The 21,593-nt window shown below is 37.4% G+C and overlaps 1 protein-coding gene across 2 annotated transcripts in view; it reads right to left on the reverse strand.

The window, feature by feature from the left end:
* Positions 1–831: 831 nt before the first annotated feature.
* Positions 832–21,593, reverse strand: part of PARP8 (poly(ADP-ribose) polymerase family member 8) — a 123,465-nt gene continuing 102,703 nt past the window's right edge. For both annotated transcript variants that reach the window (XM_054651857.2, XM_054651856.2), the window contains 9 exons: positions 20,414–20,481; positions 20,060–20,108; positions 19,234–19,346; positions 18,992–19,064; positions 18,007–18,076; positions 15,893–15,969; positions 14,864–14,933; positions 11,123–11,207; positions 832–10,501 (listed from right to left, as the gene is read on the reverse strand). In XM_054651857.2, the coding sequence (XP_054507832.1) occupies positions 10,399–10,501; positions 11,123–11,207; positions 14,864–14,933; positions 15,893–15,969; positions 18,007–18,076; positions 18,992–19,064; positions 19,234–19,346; positions 20,060–20,108; positions 20,414–20,481 (708 nt within the window). In that variant the 3' untranslated portion in view covers positions 832–10,398. The remainder of the gene's footprint in view (positions 10,502–11,122; positions 11,208–14,863; positions 14,934–15,892; positions 15,970–18,006; positions 18,077–18,991; positions 19,065–19,233; positions 19,347–20,059; positions 20,109–20,413; positions 20,482–21,593) is intronic.

Here is a 21,593-nt window from a genome sequence, read left to right on the forward strand (position 1 = left end):
AGGGGGAAAAAAAAAAAAAGAGCAAGTACAAGTATTTAATCAAATCCTTGTTTTGGGGCTGGTGGGATGGAATATATTGAACAACAAGCCTTGCACCTCAAAAAGCTTTGTTCTGAATCTGTCCTGATCAGAGCGAATTAGTTTTCCAGTAGATGTTTGCTCACATTTTTTCATAAAACCACCCACAGGATTCAGTAGTCTCTGTTTAGCAGAGCACTGAAATAAATCATTGTTCATAACTGAGTTCTACTTGCTCAGCTTTCTTAGCAAGTCTAGACAATCTCTGTGTATATAAAACAATGGTGCCCACTTTCTTGTATTCAAAGACCTACTAGGCAATGAAAATATCAAAATTAAAAAGCATACAAGCATATATATATATATATATATATATATATATATATATATATAATATATATATATATACATAGTCAGAGAAAATCTATTATTGTGGATACTGAAGTGTATGTAGAGGCCTGAATGCTGTGGAATCACTTTTACTTACTCATGAGGTAGGAATAATGCTACAAATCAAAATAATAGTATCCTTTATCCATTTTGCATTTGTTTTTGTCACAGAAAACTGGACAAAATGAAAAGCAAGCACAAATGTAACCTTCTATGAAGGAACACCTTTGTCACTTCAGAGCAAAGATCTTGATCCAGACAAACAAACAGATCAAGTCTGACTAGATTGGCTGTGCCTATACAAATAAAATGAACAGGCCCAAGAACACTGATGGGCATGAAAGGCAACTGATCAACTCACAGAACTGCTAGAGTGACCCCTTGCAATATTTTACCCTACAAGAACCCACACACAATTTCCAGTCAGCAGGGACCATGAACCACATCTTTATTGTACCTTTGTTTCTTTCTTTGCATTCATGCATAGTAGAGTTGGCAGGAATATATATGAATAGAGATTCACAGAGCAGATAATGTAAAGGAACAGTTTACACAAAGTAACATAATTTACAGACAACAGAATTTGATAAGAATAGTCAGAATTTTTAGCTTTATCCAATGGGTAAATGATACCCTAAAAGCCAAAATCAAAATCAGTCCTCATTGGGACCAATTCATAAATTGCTGCACTACACCAAGAATCTGCTGCCCAGGCCACTGAGACACCACTTACAAAGACAAAAGTAAAATTTTCATAATAAATCTCATGCACACATACCATCAAGTCTTTCAATCCCCTTAAGAAAAGATTTGTTCAAGTAAAAACTCAAGACTTGAGGTTTACAAACATAAAAGAAATCTCCATGGAAAGGAAGCAAATGCCTATGGTAGCTTATTGATGAAAAAGCCCATTTCAAACCAATCTATGGAAATTTTTCAAGCAGATTAATTTAGGAGATCAGTAACACTCTTTAAAGTAATTAAGACCCCAGTAAGCTTTCCTCATAAAAACATGGGAAAAGAAGAATCTGTGAAGGAAAGACCAGCAGTTCAATTTGAACCCTGTTTAAAGACAGAGCAAGAAGTACAGGTAGGGAGTATTTTGAACTTACACTGCCAAATTTGCTTAGATGAAAGGAAATTATGACAGGAAATAGTATTTATAAAACTCTTTAGCTTTTAATAACATCCTTTTTGGCACATCTATCTGGCCACATACTCTTGTTCTCATGTGCAAGTTAATAGCTTGTACACATGCTTTTTGTATTGAAGGACCATAATGTCAATATTTTTTTACTATTCATGGCTGCATATTTTTGCATTTTAACTGAAATATACTCAGCATTGTCCTTTAATGCTCGTATCTGATGCTCTTCTAAAGGCTAGCTCTGTGAGCAAGCAACAGGAAAGAACCAGAAATTCAATGAATCAGAAATTCAGCTCACATTAGCATAGATACACAGAATGTGAAGTCATTGAACAACATAAGAAACAGTAAAATCATCTCCCCAACAAGTCCTCTAATTTTTTTCTAATTTTTGGTAGTGAAGAAGACCACTGGAGACTTAAAAAAAAAAGGAGATCTTTGCAAAAAATATGAATCAACTCTCAGAGAGACAGAAGTGCCACCTCTCAGGTTTAGCAAGGTGTTTAGCAACCACCCAAAAACTTTTGTAACCAGGGCATAAAATGGAGAGATGCAGCTGAAAATAAAAGCTGCAAAGTTCCAAAGCATAAAGTATCAGCAGGAATCTGAAATGAGACTGGTGCTAGAAGATCTTGGGATTTTTGATACTCAGTACTACTGACCTACTGACCAGAATGGCAAGCATGAAATCAAAGTTTGCGTAAGACAATAAAAAGCCAAAGAGTGGAATAATACAATTTCACACATATGGAATACTGCATGAAGCACAACATGCCAGATACGTGATAACGCATACAGAGGAGGAGTGACTGAATTCCCCACAGGCAAAAATTTAAAAGCCTCTAGCAAAACATGTCCTTGACAAAAAGTCAGCAAGTCAGATCTACCAAAACCTATCACACTAGGGTAGTTAAAACTTGTTTGTAATACACTGCATTTTTCAGAAGTGTTGTAAACAGTGAAATTTTGATCCTTAGTTTTGAGTCAAAAGTTCTGTTTCAACTTACGCTCCTACAAATAGATGCAAATTTTTAAATATATACTTACATATTTTCATCTATATACATTCAAATTACATTTATACCTATTCCAATTAGTTTGGCCTCTGACTCCTCTCATCTTTGAAACTCTTTATACTGAATAAACCTTGGTAGATGTTTGTGAACAGAAATACACCCAAACTCCAAACTATTGTCTAGGAGAGATGGAAAGATCAGGAGAGATTAAGGGGTTTTTTTAAGCAATCAGCAAAATTGTTTTTTCAGCAGCTCATGGGAAGAAGAGTCTGATCACACTTGAAAACCATCAAGGACAGTATCACGCATCTATTCCTTTTCTGGAATATGTTACCTGTACAGACTCCATTAGACTATATATAAAATATATGACTGGCTCCAAGGAACTGTCAGCTAATTGAGACATTCCTCCTTCTGCCTTAGATCTCTAAGAAAGTTGCTAACTAGTGCTGTAAGTAAACCTGCTACATGCAAGTACAGTGGACACTGCCCCAGACATGCTACTAGACTGAACTATCCAGCTACAGTACAGCAGGTTGAAGAAAACTACTCTTTTTTCCCTTCTCATTTCTCCCAAACAATGGAAAGCTTTCTCTTTAAAAGTTATGAATTAGAATTGCTTTGCTGATGATAAGCTCTGGCTTTTGTTGAGCAAACCATAAGCCAGGAGTTCCTGTATTTTGCTCCAGACACAGTCCCTGGAGACCTGTGCTGTTCTTGCTTCTGCAGCAGTCACTGTTCCTGCTGCTAGTGTAATTCCCACAGTTTCAGCATCTTGCAAAATGCCAGTTTTCTGGAACTGGCTGGAATCCAATAGCTGACGCCTTGCACATGGGTTTGCTACAGACTGCTGATGCTAAAAGGGTCTTATGCCCTGTTCAGAGGCTTCAGTTTCTGTGTGTTGAATTACACTTCTCTCCCTTAACTGTGAATGGAAAATGTTTGCAACATTTAAGAAAATCAGCCTGAGGGATTGACAATGTTGTTTAATAAAAATGCCAATTTAGTATTTTTTCCAAGTGCTGTTCTTTTTTTCATCTGTTTTGACACTAGATTTTTGCAAGGCACTGAGCCCTTTGCTTCATTCCTTAAGTTTTCTTCTCTTAAAGTGTTTGCACTGTGCTGAGAGCTGGGCGCAGCAAAGTTGTGGCCCTCGGCTACTACTGGCTTCATTCAATTGATGCAGCTCTATTTAGGCTGCCTCAGGAGGACAAATCCCTCTTGGAGGGGGCCAAGGCTGTGACCTCTGTGCAAAATTACTTGCTTCAATCTGCACTGCACACTAATTCCAAAATAGAGAAGTTGGTCAAGTGTGCAAACACGGCTTAATATCCTTTAAAGTCCTTTTTTGCAATGGTGATATTTTCTTAGAAGATACTCTGATCTTCCTCCTGTTAAAAATTCAATGTGGGCATTTGTAGCTCTTATCCATTGCAATAATTTTTTTACTGCTGTCAATTACTGTTTGGATTACTAATCTCTTGGGTCCCACATGGAACTGTTCAACAGGTGAATACAATGTAACAAAGACCTTCTCAGCTGAAAACTTAATATTGGTGCATATTGGGACAACTTGTGATGTAGCCACTTGGAAAAGAAGTAAATTAAACGAAAGCCAATATAAATTCTGTCCCTCGTGCTCTCTATGGGTACCAAATCTAGAGAGGTCTGAGACTTCCCCACTGATTCAGCTCTTCTTTTGGGAGTTTGGAGGTTACTGCTTCCAAATTCAAGATCCCCAAAATTTGAAATATCTCATCCATTAGAGAATTCAAGCTCCAGCCTCTACACTTAAAACAAAGGCAAACTATCAGTCATTTAGAATAGTAATGATGTGTCTTTTTGTCTCTCTGACAGTCATATTTGTGTAATACGCTTCACAGCAGTCAAAAGATTATAAGTACCACTTTGACTCTTTCAATCCAAAATCTGCAATCACAAAATAACAAATTTAACAAACAAAAGGTAAAACTTTCAAAAGTTTCAAGCTACATCCACCCATATAATTAAAATGAGCTCACAGGCAGTGAAAAAAACAGTACACTCACTGAATTAATAACCATTCCCACGAACATCTGCATATTTTATGAGTTGCAGATGTGTATTTATACTTTAAACATAGCCACATTAAAGTATGACACAGTTTGTCATATATTTGCTGTGTTTTCATGACAAAAACAGCTCTACAGAAAAACAGAGAACTTCTTTAAAAGCAATTATAAAAAGCATCTTGAGACATCTTTATGCATTTTATGATACTGTACATGCAAAATAATGTTTTTATTATAGTTGGGTAACCCATTCAGATAAACACAGCAAGAAAAGCTGGTTTTACTGTTCATCTAAGTGTTTTTAAAAAGACCACTGCAAAAAAATTTTACTTCAAAAACATGTGTAAAAGCATGGCATAACTTTTAGATGTCATTGAGATTAGCAAAAGTCAAGAAACTGCTTCAGATGCAGTTTAATTCTTAGATGGCTGTTTTAACTTCCAACAGAGTTTTCAAAATAGTGCCCAAATGCCCAGTGCTTGTTGAACAAATTCTGATTTATTGAAGGTAAACATTTACATTGGCTACAATGCTATAGCTGTTACAAAGCTGAATAAAAGAGGCTTAAATAGCAATAGAAAGCAAGTGCAGTAAAAAGTGAATAGAGAAAATATTTGGCCTTAGTGATCTTCTGGCAGTATTTACATTATCTCCATTTTGTTAAATATTTGAGTTACTCTAAGGCACCATAGGCTAAATAGCAGGCTGCAGTATGATTTTTGTGCACAAAATTTAATAAATTTATTTGGAGAAAAAAAGGCTATGGTGTTAAAAGAAACATTGGCATATTTTATGTTTACATAAAAGACTGGCTGTTTGTTAAAGTTCAAACATACAATATATACTAGGTAAGTTCAAAAATTATTTTTAGAACATTAAATTAAATGTCTATGTATAAGGAATATTTTTACTGACTTTTTGATAAATGACCAATGCAATCTTCTAAACAGATTTTTAACACAGTAGATATGTTCATCTAAAAACTAATCTTTTTTTCCCCTTTACAAAAGCCTTATGCCTAGTACATGTACAAAATCCCAATGCAAAGTGTAATGGGCAGTAATTTACATCCTAGCTATTCTGTGTCAGACTGAAACTTAGCGGAAGCATGCAATCAAAATGCTATGGAACAGCAGTTCAAGCTGTCTTATTCCTTCGGCTCTCGTCAGTGGCTGTTGCTGCAGCCAGTGAGCAGGAGTACAACACTAACATGCCAGGACAGACAGAGGAGGTCAGTGCTTTCAGACCGGTTTCCAAACACAAATTGGGAAATTCAAACTCCTGGCGACATCCTTGTGCACTTCACACAGAACGGTGCACACAGAATGACGCTCTGCTTGGAGCAAACTTTCCCGGTTTTATTTATCCCCTTTTATTTATCCCCTTTTATTTATCCCCTTCTGAAGCACATGTCACTCCACTCCTGAGTGGAATTTTTTTAAGGAATAAATTCATCTGACTGTACTCAAGATCCTTTCTGAACAACTTCAGGTGTTTCACAGAATCCTAACTGATCTACAAGCAACAGACCTTGCTCGGTTTACTCAACAGGCTCATCCTTCACCTTGAGGTGGTGTTTGTAATGAAGAAATTGCACAGACACCAGATTAACACCTGAATTTTGCAAATAAAACACCACAGGATGCTGTGTGCCACAGGAGAGAAGAGAATGGGTGGCCAAGGCCATTCCAGCTGCAGCAGCACTGCCAGCAGAGGCTGCATGTGGTGAGTCATGGCTCATATTCTTTGTATCTCACTTTCATTTCCCAAAGCCAAGAAAAAAATCTGTCTAAATTATTATAATTCTTAAGTAACTAGATACTACTTTTGCATTTCTTAGAGTTTGGGGATTTTTTTTGTATCTCCTTCTTAACCATGAATCTTTTAATTCAGTTGTTCCCTTTTGGATGTCTTTTTCCATTTTGTATTTATCCTTGTAGGAATTAAGCTAATTGTTTTCACAATAGTAAGTGATTATAAGCAAAGTTTAATTGATCTATGCACAAAGTCTTAATCTGGAGTGAGTTTTTATTTTTATTAACAAAGGACAATCAGCATAATTCATCAGATGCATTTTTAGTACCAACAGCTATATGTTAAAATAATTCGGCTTAAGAATTTTTTCAAGGGCTGTAGAGGAAAAAAGTTAAGCCTAAAATATTCCAGTGTCATTGATTAGTTCTTGTAAAACATTAACCAAAATATTACACAACCTGGCCACTTCATGGTAAGTAATAGGAAGCCAAAGATTTGGTTATCAAAGCAGTGTAGTACTGTTGAAGACAACAGGGCCATGTTGATTCATATCATAGAAGAAGATACTTCAAATTAATTCAGCCCTTGAATGCTCACTACTTGCCTGAATCTCAAGGAAGATTTAAAAGCATATTTCTGGATTCCTTTCACAATATTTAAATACTCAGCAGTATAAATACAGCAATTCATAATTAGGGTGCAACATCAAAGGACTAACACAATTTTTTGTCAAACCTTTCCACTGTGAGGAGGGCTTGCATTTTGTTGTAGGATGTAGCAAGAAGTTAGAAAATTATTTACCTATAACTCCCTTGGTTGCTCCATACTGGCTATGGTGACAGCAATGACTTAGTGGAAATTTCTATCAAGAGAGATGGCAGAGCCTGGGGCTCTACTTGCTTTGATTAAAAGCCATCTTTGGAAAGCCTGCATCTTTTACAGCAGGAGTTACAATGACTGGTCTGTCACTAATATGTGAGCATGGTAAGCGAGAAAGGAAAATGCAAGGGCTCTGGCCATAACACAGGGTCTTGCTCTGGGATTTTTATTTTTCATCCCCTGGATTCCATGTTAATGCAAGTTATTTGGAAGCATTTGGCTACATGCAACTGCCACCTTTGCAAAAAACCTCAAAGGAAAATCCTTCAAAGAAAATCTTATCCTCAGGCTTTTTCATTCCAGTTCTTGGTGATAAAAGTCTTTTGGCTTTGACGTTTCCTATATAAGGAGTAACAGATGCCAAATGAACATGCCTCCTTCCCCTCATCTTTTGAAAATAATGAGAACTAATACTTTGTTAAATGATCTGAAGATTCAAATTCCCCTGCAAATAATACAAAGCTTTGGAAGTTTCTCATTAATATACTGGCTAAAGAAAAATGTGACTGAGTTTCTGGCCAAAGAATTTTGTTCTAGCTCAATTGCTGTTTATGTGTGACACCAGGCTTATGTCTCTGCACTGTAGCCTAGTGACAGCTTTTCAAGTGGCCCTGTTGCCCCAGGCATGATGCTGGGGCATGCTTGGACTGCCCCATACTGCTATGGGCTGTGTATCCCCACACTGCAGCTTGGTTCTGCCAGTCCCTTTTCCTGCCATGCACCACGTGGGACCTGAGCTGCTAATGCCATCTTGTCCCTTCAGAACTACCTTTCTCCCTGAAAGGCTTTGCCCTCTTCAACTGGTTTGTAACCCCTGTGCTTGTCACAATCTACCTTTTATTCTTGTTCACTATCCTTCTCCCCTCTTAAGTCAGTCACCAAAGTTCTCCCTGAGACAGGTACAACAGCAAGGCCTCCATACAACTTGGAGTCCTGCTTTCCCCCACACTGTCCCTTGCTGTGGCTCATCCATTTAAAGCAAACCTCGAAGCAGTCTTAAAATTTGGCAGCAATGTATTTTTCTCTTCCCTTTCCTGGGGTTGTACTTATGATGGCACCATGCATGACCAGTATCACAACACCACAATCCAAACAGAGGTCAACTCATTAGCTACATTTCAGATTCCTTTCTTCAAGGGTTTAATTTCTGACCCTGCTATAAACTTGAGGGGATGGGGAAGATGACTGTTTACTTGGCTTCTCCAGTTCACTCATTCTCAACTCTCTTTTCTCCTGTTCTTTTTAAAAAAAGGCATCCCAGAGTGGTGGACTATCAGCTCAGGAAATAATCATAGAACATCTTTGTGGACTTGCTTCCCAGTTTCTTTTTGTTAGGCAAAACAGAGTGATTCAGACACATATGGGAGCACCATTACAGAGATGGTCACGCCAGGGTTTCAGCTCCACTTCTGAATTATGTTGACTTTTTGCAGTTACACAATCTATGGCAGTCCTTATGTAGACAGACAAATTTCTGGAAACTTTGTTTCAAGAAGTTAACCTGTGTCCCAACATGAAAGACAACAATTGGAGTAGTGTTTCTCTAACAGGTCCACCAAATGAGAGCGCAAGTCAATAGAACTAACAGCAAAATGGGGATATGCAAACAGAATTTGCTTTACAAGTCTGGATATGAACCCAGAAAAATTAACACTAAAGCAAATAAGTGTAGAATGCTAAAATACATCCCATGTATGCTCCTAGGCCAAATACCACTATTAACTTGTAGGGCACTTCAACTGCAGCAAGTAATACAGGAGTGTAGCATGAACTAGAAGGAAGGAATCATCCATTACAGCATATCTAAGTCAGTTCTCTTTAAAAGAAACAAACACAGCTGTGCTCTCTTGTGCTGTTATTTGGTGCTTTAGTATCTTTATTATGAAAGTAACATAAGAGAGGTTTCAGTCTATTTTTGCTTTCTGAGGTGGCTCACAGTAGTTGCACAGATGGGAAAGTTCAACTGCTCTCCATATTCAAGGGTGTGATTGATGCTTCGGGATAGCCACCATGAGGGCTGCCAAAGGCATTCATCAGGGCACAGGGTATGCTTTTTGTCTTGGAGATTGGACCCTTCTCTATCTGTGTTGCCATCCTACTCACTTGGAAAAAACCATAGTTAATTTAAAAGACAGAGATATTTAAATTGATTTCTTATAGCTTAGAAATTAACTAATAAAACTATTTTACCAAGACAAAAATCAGTAGAATTTTGCATTTGTATATATTTTCTGATGTACCAACAATCAACTCAACCATGTAAAAGCCTTAACTCAGCACACACTTTAAAATATCTGGATAAATTTCATCACAGAGCAATTTCACTGAAGTTAAGATGCAAACATTAAAAAACCTTGTTGATCTAATGAAATTGTAAAATCTAGTATATAAACCCAAAAATTCTAAAAAGAAAATTAACAGCTTTAGGTTTTCCAGGTGTTTCTGAGGCTTATATAATTAAAAAATGCAACTGAGCTGCTTAATGGGTAAGACAGTGTTCCAGAGAAAATAAAGAAAGCTGAACATATACCATCACATTCATTTTGCTTTGTTGCACCCAGTAAATAAAAAACGCATTGTTGTTTTCACCTTTGAGTCTAAATTCTAACTGCATTTGAGTAAAATAAAAAGAATCAAAGACAGCTGCAGGTAACCAATCTCTTCAATTTTACATATTCCAGACAACCTTTTATTGTGTTTTAATACGAGAATATTTTACTTATTGCAAAGTATCCTGCATAATACAGGTGCTCCGCTATAAAATCTTCTCTCTTACTTGTAATTCAGTCATTCTAAATTTAAAATACCAGTATACAGTACTAAAACTTCCAATTGAAGTTTAGTATAAAAATATCAGCACAAAAGTCCTTTTTAATGCCTGTTTATTGTGAGCAACCCAAATGCCTATTAATTATTAATTGTTTTAGTATAATAATAGACTTTGCACCCCTACAGTTGCTAATTGATATCATCTCAGGTATTTTGATGAGATACGAAATACTAAGTAAGAAAACAGTAAGTATTCAAATGGTTAATTTGCTTAGTGTAGTAATAATAAATTAGTTTTTTGCATCTTCTTCAGTTCAAAATCCAGCTTTGAGACTGAGGAAGGCTTCACATCAATTAAATAAGAGTGGTCCTTTTAACCAGTAGCAGTTTGATTGCCAATGACTCGAAGAATCTCTTTATGAATGTTTGGTTCCTGTGTATTTATACTTGTATCACCCACTTGACCATCTTCATAACTAAAAAAAAAAAGTACAGAAAATAATATCACATTAGTGTTTTATTAATCTACGTAAAAACATCAAAAAAATCTGATTCTCTGAGTGCTTATTCCGTATGTTCACATGTTTCTACTGAGGTGCTCTGCCGTGCTTCATCTTTATATGCAGATCCTAAACTCTGGAGAGTTTAGGAGGTGTTAAGGCTGCCATTGTCACTGAAACCCTGAGGCTGAATTAGCCACTAGGACCCAAAGGGGACAAGTATTAGGTGAAAGGGGGAAATGCTCACAGCACAGACAGGAAGCCTTTAATGAATTCCTCAGCTTAAATACACACAGCCAAACAGAAATTGTGCTTCACAATACATGGACAGATTTACTATAACATGAAGTAATGCCACTGAACAGGAAAAATAATGAACTTTCCATTCATTTGTATTAAAGACATTTACTAAACTTCTGACACTAGCTTATCCATACATTTCTAGCACAAGTAAGTACAGTAAAAGATAAAAGATGAAGGAATACTGAACAAAATTAGGAAGAAATGTCTTTTATCTACTTTAATTACAGCTATTGGAGAAAACATAAGAAAAAGGTCTAGTATGAAGTTGAATGTTAAGAAAAGCTTTGTACTCACACAAAGAAAAATCTTGTACACACGTGATCCGTGTTGGGAACTACCCATATCTCCCCATGTTTGTGCAGATCAGGTGAGGTTATCACTATCAGAGAAAGAACAAATTTCATAGTGATGAAAACATGCCTGGAAAACTGTTCTAAAAGATTTTGGGTTTTATATATAGTAAATGGCCTTTTGGGAATGTGTAGCTTTCCTCTACATGTCTGTGCTGCAGTGCAGATTTTGAGTTGGCTGCTAGTACAAGAAGGGAGATGAATTTGATTCTTGTTTCCAAAATATACTTTTCTGAAAAAATAGATGTTTGATGTATGGGACAAAGTTGTTAAATTGAATGAAAGCTTAAAAATACACTTATTAAAACCTGAATTTAAAAAGCCATAGGGCTGTTAAAGATGGTCTGAGACATCTAACCAGCACTTGGAACAAATATTTGTGTTTAGTGATGGTTGATCTGAAACCAAGATACTTAAGACAAAGCCTGAAACTACTATACATGAGATGTGCAATACTACCAAATATTTAAAACAAAGCAATTATGACTCAAGAGGTTCAAAAAAGCTTGCCAAAGCTTGCTCTACATATTTGACGAGGGGTTGTTTACCAGCAAAATGAGGACAGCACAGGAGAGAAAGCTTTCCATTGCTAACTAGAAGCTATTACCGTCAATCTACCTTTGAAGATATCTAAATGCATTTGAAGAGCAACCTTCTCAACAAGTTGTTGAGCTGTGTGATGAGCAGGTTCATTGAGTGGTGGGTGACAAACTGGCTGAGGGACTGAGCCCAAAGGGTTGTAGTGAGTGGGGCAACCTCTGGTTGGTGACTGGTCACACCAGTGGTGTTCCTCAGGGCTCCATTCCAGGGCCAGTTCTGTATCAGTGCTGGAGGTGAGTGCACCAGTAGCAGGTTTTGCTGATGATCCAGACTGGGAGGTGCTGTGGATAATTTTGAGGTACAAGAGGCCTTGCAGAGGGATCTAGATAGATTGGAGCACTGAGCAATCTTAAATGGGGTGAATTTGTCAAGTCCAAATGGTGGATTGTACACCTGGGAAGGAGTGACACCGGGCACAGGGGTGAAGTGGGAGAGGGGTGGCTCAGGGTGGGTCAGCAGTGCCCGGGCAGCCCTGAGGACAAAGCCCATCCCAGAGCACGGAGCAGGGCACAGCCAAAGCCCATCCCAGAGCACGGAGCAGGGCACAGCCAAAGCCCATCCCAGAGCACCGAGCAGGGCACAGCCAAAGCCCATCCCAGAGCATGGAGCAGGGCACAGCCAAAGCCCATCCCAGAGCACCGAGCAGGGCACAGCCAAAGCCCATCCCAGAGCACCGAGCAGGGCACAGCCAAAGCCCATGCCAGAGCACGGAGCAGGGCACAGCCAAAGCCCATCCCAGAGCACGGAGCAGGGCACAGCCAAAGCCCCTCCCAGAGCACCGAGCAGGGCACAGCCAAAGCCCATCCCAGAGCACGGAGCAGGGCACAGCCAAAGCCCATCCCAGAGCACCGAGCAGGGCACAGCCAAAGCCCATCCCAGAGCACCGAGCAGGGCACACTGGCCCAGGGAGGGGATGGGCCTGCTGGGCTCAGCCTGGGGGCGGCCTCGCCTGGGGCCTGCTAGGCCCTGCAGGTGGAGAAGGATGGGAAGGTCCTTCAGTGCTTCCTGAGGAGGGAAACAGCTGGTGGGAGGGCTGGAGAACATGTCCTGGACAGTAATGGAGGGGTTTGGCTTGTCTGGTTCGGAGAAAAGGAGGCTGAGGGGTGACCTCACCACTGTGCAGCTTCCTGAGGAGGGCAAGGGCACAGTGTGGGAATGATTCAAAGCTGTGCTGGAGGAGGTTTAGACTGGACATTTCAAAGCATTTCTTAATTGAGAGGGTGGCATGCTAGGTTGGACTGGGGTAGAATTAATTTTCTTCCCAGTGACTGGCAGGGGGCAGTTTTTGGATTTGTGCTGAACACAGCATTGATAGTATAGACGTGTTTTTGTTATTGCTGAACAGGGCTCAGACAGAGCCAGCCAAGGCCTTTTCTGATTCTCATACTGCCACACTCCAGGAAAGCTGGGGATTAATGGGAGGTTGGCAGGTGACACAGCCGGGACAGGTGACCCAAACTGACCAAAGGGATATTCCAGACCATGTGACATCATGCTCAGCATTTAAAGTGAGGGAAAGAAGGAGGAAAGGGGAGAGATGGCATTGGTCTTCCCAAGTAACCTCTACACGTGATGGGGCCTGGAGATGGCTGAACAGCTCTGTTGGAAGCAGTGAATTAATTTCTTGTTTGGTTTTGCTTGCATGCAGGGCTTTTGCTTTCCCTATTAACACGTCTTTATCTCAACCCATGAGCTTTTGGGCTTCTACCCTTTGGACTCTCCCCAGCCCTGCTGGGGGAAAGTGAGTGGCTGTGGATGCTGGCTGGGGTTGAACCATAATAGCTGGTCAAACACTGCCTTCCTACAGAGTGGTTGGTGTGCCCAACCTGTCAGTGTTTAAGAGGCATTTAAAAAATGCTCTTAATGATATGCCTTAAAGTTTGGGCAGCCCTGAATTGGTCAGGATTGGACTTGGGTGACAGTCGTGAGGCACTGAAATAGCCTGGTTTATTTTATTCTAACACTAACGTAACTGCATGCATATTCAATTTTTATACTATTTCTTTCATGAATTGCAATTTTTAACAAACATTCTTGCAATTAATTTTACATAGAATCTTTATTAATCATCTTCCCTAAACCACCTTCTTACACAGAGAAATGAATATGAAAGCTGCAAAATATATTTTACCAAATATTTGAAATTGACTCTTATAAAATTGGTAATCCATTAATAAATGAAAGGAAAGAAAAACATGGATGAAAAAGTCCTTGTGAAAGATGTAATTTACATTTAAAAATTAAGGCATAAAAGGCCAAGTAATTAATATTGTTCCATATGTAAGTTTTAGAACTAAAATTCTGTATTTTCTCTACAGTTCAAGTTGCATTTTCATGTTGACTGACACATCCTTACGTCTATACAGCTGAAAGATTCTATTTTTAAATACTACATTTTCCACATTCTTAGTTGTTACTTTTTAAAACAATCAAATGCTCCAAATGATAGGCAAATTAGGTTAATGTAATTTCTAAGACTAGCTCCTAACTAAGGTGCACTTCTTATTCAAATGTCACAATTTGTTCTTAAAACCTGCTGAGGTTTCACTAGTCATTAACAGAATAGCCAATTCTTTCAAGAATGACTGTACTCAAGCATTAGATTTTAACTTCCCAAAATTTCTGAAGCAAACAAAGAGCACATACTGGTTGCCAAATGATCAGTATGCTTGTTTGAACAATGAAAAATTGTTTGGAAATTCTATATTAAAGGTGTTTTTTCTTGACTTTCATGTGTTTAAAGCATTTGTCAAGAGCTTGCAAGAAGTCAGTGCTTCAAATAAAGGACATGACTTTGGTTTTCTTGATGGTTTAGGAAGAGGATCACATTTGAAACACAGACCAGATGATCAGTCACTATATGTATATGACATTCCATGACAACTCAGCATCTGCTACAGGTTGTGTTCAAAGAGAGGAAATGTTCTTACTGGAGCATAAAGGTCAGCTGTTGGGCAGGTACTCCTACACCTACCAGTAGTTTCTTACCTAAACAACCAACTAAAGCTCCCACTGATTTGCAGCCTGTAACCTGTGCATCCTGTGGCCATGACTAAAGCAGCTTCACAAGGGCTTCCAAGCTTACCTTCACATAAGGCTATGCATTTTAAGTTACGGCTTTGCAAAAATTGTGACTGCTGTCCTTTCTTCTGGGACTGAGATGTAAAAAAGTGAGAAAATAGAATTAGCACAGTAAAACAAACAGAGACATCAAGCAACAAAGGAGACAGCTGCTATTTTCAGCAATTTATTAATGAAAAAAGGTAGAGGCAGTCTTTCTAAAATGTCTCTATTTTATCTCTAAATGTAACAGAATTTATAAAAAAAAACCCTATTACTTATTTGCATTATTGTAGGAGATATTTGAACTCCTTTATCCAGAAAAATAATATCCAAAAGTGCCTAATTATTGCAAAATTAAAAATATTATCAGAAATATCAGTGTTACTGAAAAACAAATTAATATCAGGAAAAAAAAAAGAAAAGAAAGGTAAATAGTCACTAATTCTTTGGTCATTACCCTGATATTTTATTTTCCTTCCTACTTCTGAGAGCTTCTACTGGGACATGCCAAACTACCTTTAAAGCCAGATTATTCTGTAATTTCTATGTGCTAATCATGGAGACAGATATAAGATAGTTTCTTGAAATTTAGCCCTGTGCACAGATGCTGTGAGTTTGCTTTAGATACAGCAGAATTGTAATGGTTCAACATGTAAAATTTGTGAAAAAGAAAAAATTGCTTGCTATAAATTAAATGCTGCTCATTTCCCAGCAATAACCATTCTCAATTTCTTTTGCATCATTGTTCTGGAAGTCTAAAACTCAGAAGGCAAGGGGTTGCTAGGGGCCATAATGCAGCCTGTATTTCATCTTCATTCTCTTCCTAAATTCTTCTGCTTGGAAAAGAACGGCACAAAGCCTGCAATATGCTCCGTAAATTTTTACAGGAGCAGTTGAACTGTATTTGATATTTGCAGTCTCTGAAGTTGTTGATTTCATTCAATGCAATAACACTGGTAAGTTGCACAAAGGAAATATTACCTCTCTTTCAGCTACTAAGTTCCCAGTAATAAATCCCACTATTCTTCCAGAGACAGTTGATGTACCATACCTGTGATGTATTACTGCCCTTGCTGCCTGAAGCTGGTTCATCTTTAGCTGACACCTTCTGCTGCTTCTTGTTCATCCCTAGGGATATTAAAATCATGTAAGATACCCTGGCCTATAAATACCATAAAAAGCAGAGTTCAGTATGAGAATGGAAGAGGTAGAACAGTGAGAATCACAGTCTGTCTTTTGCATAGCACTCAAAATCTGGTTAACACTGTCACAGAATATCACAATATAAATCCTGTAAATTACAGGTACCTCTGCATGTATTGCAAAGACTTTAGCAAAGTCAAGTTAGCATTAAGTAGGTGCAAAAGCAGATAAACCTGAGCTTAAATGCTACTGAATTCAGATCAGGAATATTCTTATGTGGTGACTTAATGGGGTTGTAGGTCAGCACGTCCTCAGTCCACTTGACCCTATTCAGGCTGAAATAAAAATCTGATTACTGTGGGTGGGAAGGCAAAAATCATGAGAGAAAGAACTTCAGATACACTTCTTTAGCACTTGATGGAATTTGATTAAAAGTCTAATTAATTTGTATGAGTAGTCAATTTAAGTTTTGAAATCCACCTTGGTTTGATCTCCTTATCTACACACAAAATATTAAATTATTAGTCAGTAACATTTGATCCAATTCCATCTCAGGAACTGAAACATCTACATTTGTGCCTCAGATTTCATTCATATCTCTCATGTTGGTTTATGTAAAATTCCTGTTTTGCATGATACTAGGGGCTTCCCTGAGTTTCCAGGACCCTGTATTTCACAGAATAATGGAATATTGTGGGTTGGGAAGGGTCCTGAAAGATCATCTTGTTCCAACCCCTCTGCCATGGGTAAGGACACCCATCTTCCGCTAGACCTGAGCCCCATCTAACCTGACCTTGAACACTTCCATTATTTGGCACTTTGCAAATATGACTGAATTATGGCAAAGCTTAACTCTTTGAAGGAATGTGTAGGACTCCTTCATCAATGTGAATGTGCAGGACTCCTTCATGGTTTTTGTTGGCATCAAGGATTACACACTTCAGTGGAACACAAGCCTCCTTTCTGGAGGAGACAGGATGGAAGAGGCCAAGACAGGCAGAGAGAGGAGCAATAGCACATTGAAGTTGACAAAGCAGTATTGTCCAAAAGGAAAGACACTTTGTTAGATAAGGATACTGCAACCAGCACATTCAGTGAGACCTAAGAAGCCTTGAGTATACATGGGTATGATACTCATGTAATCTCTGACAAGCTAAAAGTGCATCTAGAGATAACTGATGTTGAAGTTCCTCAAATAGTAGCTCAAAAAGCTGAGCTCCTAAAACATGACCTAGAAACACTGAGTATCAGAAAGCAAACCAAAACTCTCAGAATCATATACATGCACATGAACACACATTAAACTATATACCTGCACTTTCATATGTGAGGAAATGGTAAATACTACACACCTAAAGAAGAAAGTCACCATATTTTAAAATCCCTTTAACTTCTCAATACGTATCCACTCAATACGTATCCACTGTCTTGTTTTTAATATGCTTTTGTTTATTATTTCCTTCTTACATGGAAAACTCTGCGCAACTCACTTTAGTATTCAATAGTGGAACAAATTATGTTCCTTCTCAGGCTAAAATAAACACATTGAACTGTACTTTCTAATGTAATCTTGGCATGGTGATACTTGGGAATACTCTTAAATATACAGTTTTGAACATGTCTATTGATCAATACTTGTTTTGTCAGATGAAGTCATAAAAGACCATGAACTCATGGGTAAAGTTAGATGGAACTCAGGCAGGTATTGACAAAAATCACAAAGTTGGATTTCAGCACAATCATCAAGACCTACTACATATAGCATTCAGTATTAGCAAATATTTACTTCAAGCACAGCTTAAGAATTCTAAGCATATTGAAAAATAAGGACAGTGTTTAACAAGGTAATTTTCTATTTTCTTATTATTTATAAAAAAAAAATCTCTTTTGGAATAAATTTAATCATGGTCAATGAAAATTAAATTGAATATAATGTTTTAAGCAGTGAAGCTATAAGAAGAAACAGCAGAATAAGATACACCCTTATATTTGTCCAACCTTAGAGTGATCTATAAATATCACCTGAGTAACCAAATGATATGCTTGACAATGGACTAAGGTAGATTCCACTTCCAAACATTGCACCATGGAGCTGAAAAAGAGCAGAGTGATTACTTAGCATTAATTTGGACAAAATAATAATAATTACAGGAACAGGTCATAGCATGCTTACCCACCCTACTAATTTATTTCAGGTAATTAACAGTGTTCAAAGAAGTGTTTTTAAAAATCATGCCCTGAGTATAAAATTATTTTATATATATATATATCCTGGAAATTATGTCCAAACAAAAAACCAGATGCCCACATAAAATTTTATGTAAGACTTATACATAAGATTGTGGTTTCTGTTTTTAAATCTAGTATTACTGTGGAGGATGTCTACAAAGAGTGTTTCTGTACTTGACCAAATATGCCCTGGGATCCTCTTCCAAGGTACACGGACTCAGCTCTGGTGAGAGCTGATAACCACAATGCTAAAAAACTCTGCATTAGAGCTCCCTAGTCCCTCTGTAGTGCCTGCTTTGCTCTGCAATAGTGGTGTCCTGATGATTCGTCTGAGAAGTTTGCATTAGATCCCTTATGGCCAGCACACTTCATGCTTCCATTGCCAAAGAAATCAGAGGCAGACAAAGTGCTGCAAGCCTAGTTCCTGTAACTCTAGCATGTTTCATGATCCTAAGACACCGAGACAGTTTAGGCAGCTCTGACTTTCACTTGCGACTGCTTTAAAGCAGTACCGAGCGAAGCCTCCTAGAGGTGCTGCTCTGCAACATAAAACTGAAACACTGATTCCCACAAAGAGATTTTCTAGACGTTTTAGCAGAACATTACTTCATCTTAATTGCATCAGAAAAGTACTTTTCACAGGAAACAAGATGGTATTTGAAATTATCCCTTCTTCTAGCTATATATGGCTACCAGAATGAAACCCCCTGAAAACTTGTCAAAGCTAGTGTGTAACCAAGTATGCACAGGTTAGCTAAAATCTATTTTGTTTATTTACCTGCAGCCTCGTATTGGAAGCAACAACTAAGCCGTTCCTCAGGATGGAATGCCAATTTTCAATGTGTGAACCACTAAATAAAATTAAAAAGAAAGCCATAAAATTCACAGTGTAAAATGCAAAAATTACATTAGAAATCCTTTAAGACAGTAGATTCACAGCTGCAAACCTCAAATGCCAGAAGTAAAAAATATAGGATGGCATTTCAATAACCTTTGGTTATTAGGATTATATGTACTCACTGAAATGCAAAGGTACTTCCGTATAGATTTTTAGCAGCTCGGAAATTGGATTCTTTGGCTGGTGGACTGCTGAGAAGAAGGAACTGGTGGGGAGTGTGCATAAACTTCAGTTGCTGTCAAATATAAGAGTGCACATGTGAAGAGAAGTTGATTAATATGAAAGTATTGTAATTCTCTGATGGTAATCCTTAAGATATCATGCTTTTCCACACCATACATGACTGCATCTAAACAACTACATGAACTAAGTTGAAATTGGTCTCACTTCCACAGTTTCAAGCTGAAATCAAACAGTAAGAATGACTTACAGTTTATGAAACATATGGAAGTTTTTGGAAAATCTAAAATGGCTTTAGTAATTAAACTGAACAATTTCATCATAGTATTCTATCAGAGCTGACTTTGAATTAAGGTTATTTGGAAGGCTGCGTATTACTGCGCCCTTAATCAGAAGTTACTTATATGTGGATCTCCTGATACAGAATGTTTGTGTGCACTGCTTTCTGTACAATTCTGCATCTAATATTCTATATGGTAAAAAACCAAAAAGTGATGTTTTTCTCATCTAATTCCAGATGATTACAAGATAGACACCTGAATTTGAGCTACTCACCTCAAATAGGTTTTTTTATGAACATTATTCCCTCGACCTGTTTCAGATATTCACATGTTTCTAAAAATCAGGACCTAAAACTGCCTTGTCTATTAAAGGAGTCCATGCAATCAGTTTGAATGCATACACCTGCGTTTTGCTAGTAAACTCCCACCTAAAATGCTAATGCATAAAAAAGATCAGAAAATAACAAGAAAACCCACAGACACTTACTCTATTCACTGGTAGCTTCACAATATGCGATCTATTACTAGATATAACCCTAAAATAAGAAACAGATGTATTAGATGTAGTAACCAAACCAAACTTAAAAATATGTTATGAATGGCCATCACAAAGCACCCAGCTGCAGGCCTCTAAACCTACCAGATGGAAGTAGGCCAAAAATTAACTAGAAAATTAGATCAGATGACCCAGATGAGGTCCAGAAACAGTTCAGAATAGCTGCAGTTGAGAATACCAACGTTAATTATTAGGCTGACCTTATACCACATTACATTGGTCAAGTGATTATTCATTACAAATGATAATTTAATAATTATTATCTCATTTGAATCAACTTTATACCATTGTAGAAGAGGATGTGCAAGCGGGTCTTGTTTATCCATCTGCTTCTTTATTTCCAAGTAAGGTGCCTATAAAAGAGTAATTATGTTATTTCTAGGTTGAATTTTATATGTTACATTGCCTGTGATTTCATCTATTTAAATGAATACATTATTAGGTTGAAATCACAGCTTTACTGATATACAGCATAGTAGAGTTATAAATGTGTTTTGACAACAAGAATTAATATAGCGATTATTTTCCCTAGAGTAAGATAATAAGCATATAATTAGCATCAAAATGACTATATTATAGCAAACACTGGTGATCACAGGGAGAAAAGAAGAAGACATCTATTTTTGTGTGGCTCTTGATTAAGAAATTGGGACATTACAAAATTAAGGTTCTCAAAGCAACCCAAAATAATCCATTTGGTATTTTCAACTGTTTCAAGGTATAAGCACCATGTCATATTATAATTTCTTTTAAAACTGTTCTTGATTTCAATCACAATGCAAAGCATCCCCTTAAAATTCATTAGTCAAGAACTGTTTTAACATTTAAAAAAAGCAGAATGGTAATTATTTTTTATTTTTAAAAGACATCATAAGAAATCACAGAAATGCCTGATTTTTAAAATTTTTCAAAATGTTACACAAATTAACAAAAAAAAGTGAATTTTAATTTTCAATTTATTTTATTCCTCTCTATACATTATTCACTCAAGAATCCCAAAGTATTTTGTTAATACAAAGAGCAAGATTGAAAACTGTTCTGAGGATGCATTTATATAGCAGTTGGAAAAGCAAGATATATGGAATAGATTTAAACAACAACATATAATCAGCTGGGTTGTTTGGGAAAGGAACATAAAAATAAAAAGATATAAAGGACCATAAAAATAACAGAAATACAACCATCAGATATGCCATGAGAAATAATATGACAGTAAATCCAAGTCCCCAGCTATACTTAGTTAATCGAGAATTTTGCTATAATAGAAATAAATATCATGTCATTCAGAATACCATTCAGAACATTTGACACAAGATCAATTTCTTTTGCTTTGGAAGTAAAGTCTCTGGCTCTGACATTTCCAGAAAGGTAGCAGTTGGTGATTACCTCATTACAATGTCTCATTCTGTTGTTATGATCTCTTATTTAAACTTCAAAAGATCTGAGTTTTACTTCATTACTTTTA

The sequence above is a fragment of the Agelaius phoeniceus genome, chromosome Z (assembly GCF_051311805.1).
Source record: "Agelaius phoeniceus isolate bAgePho1 chromosome Z, bAgePho1.hap1, whole genome shotgun sequence".
In the NCBI taxonomy this organism is placed as follows: Eukaryota; Metazoa; Chordata; class Aves; order Passeriformes; family Icteridae; genus Agelaius; species Agelaius phoeniceus.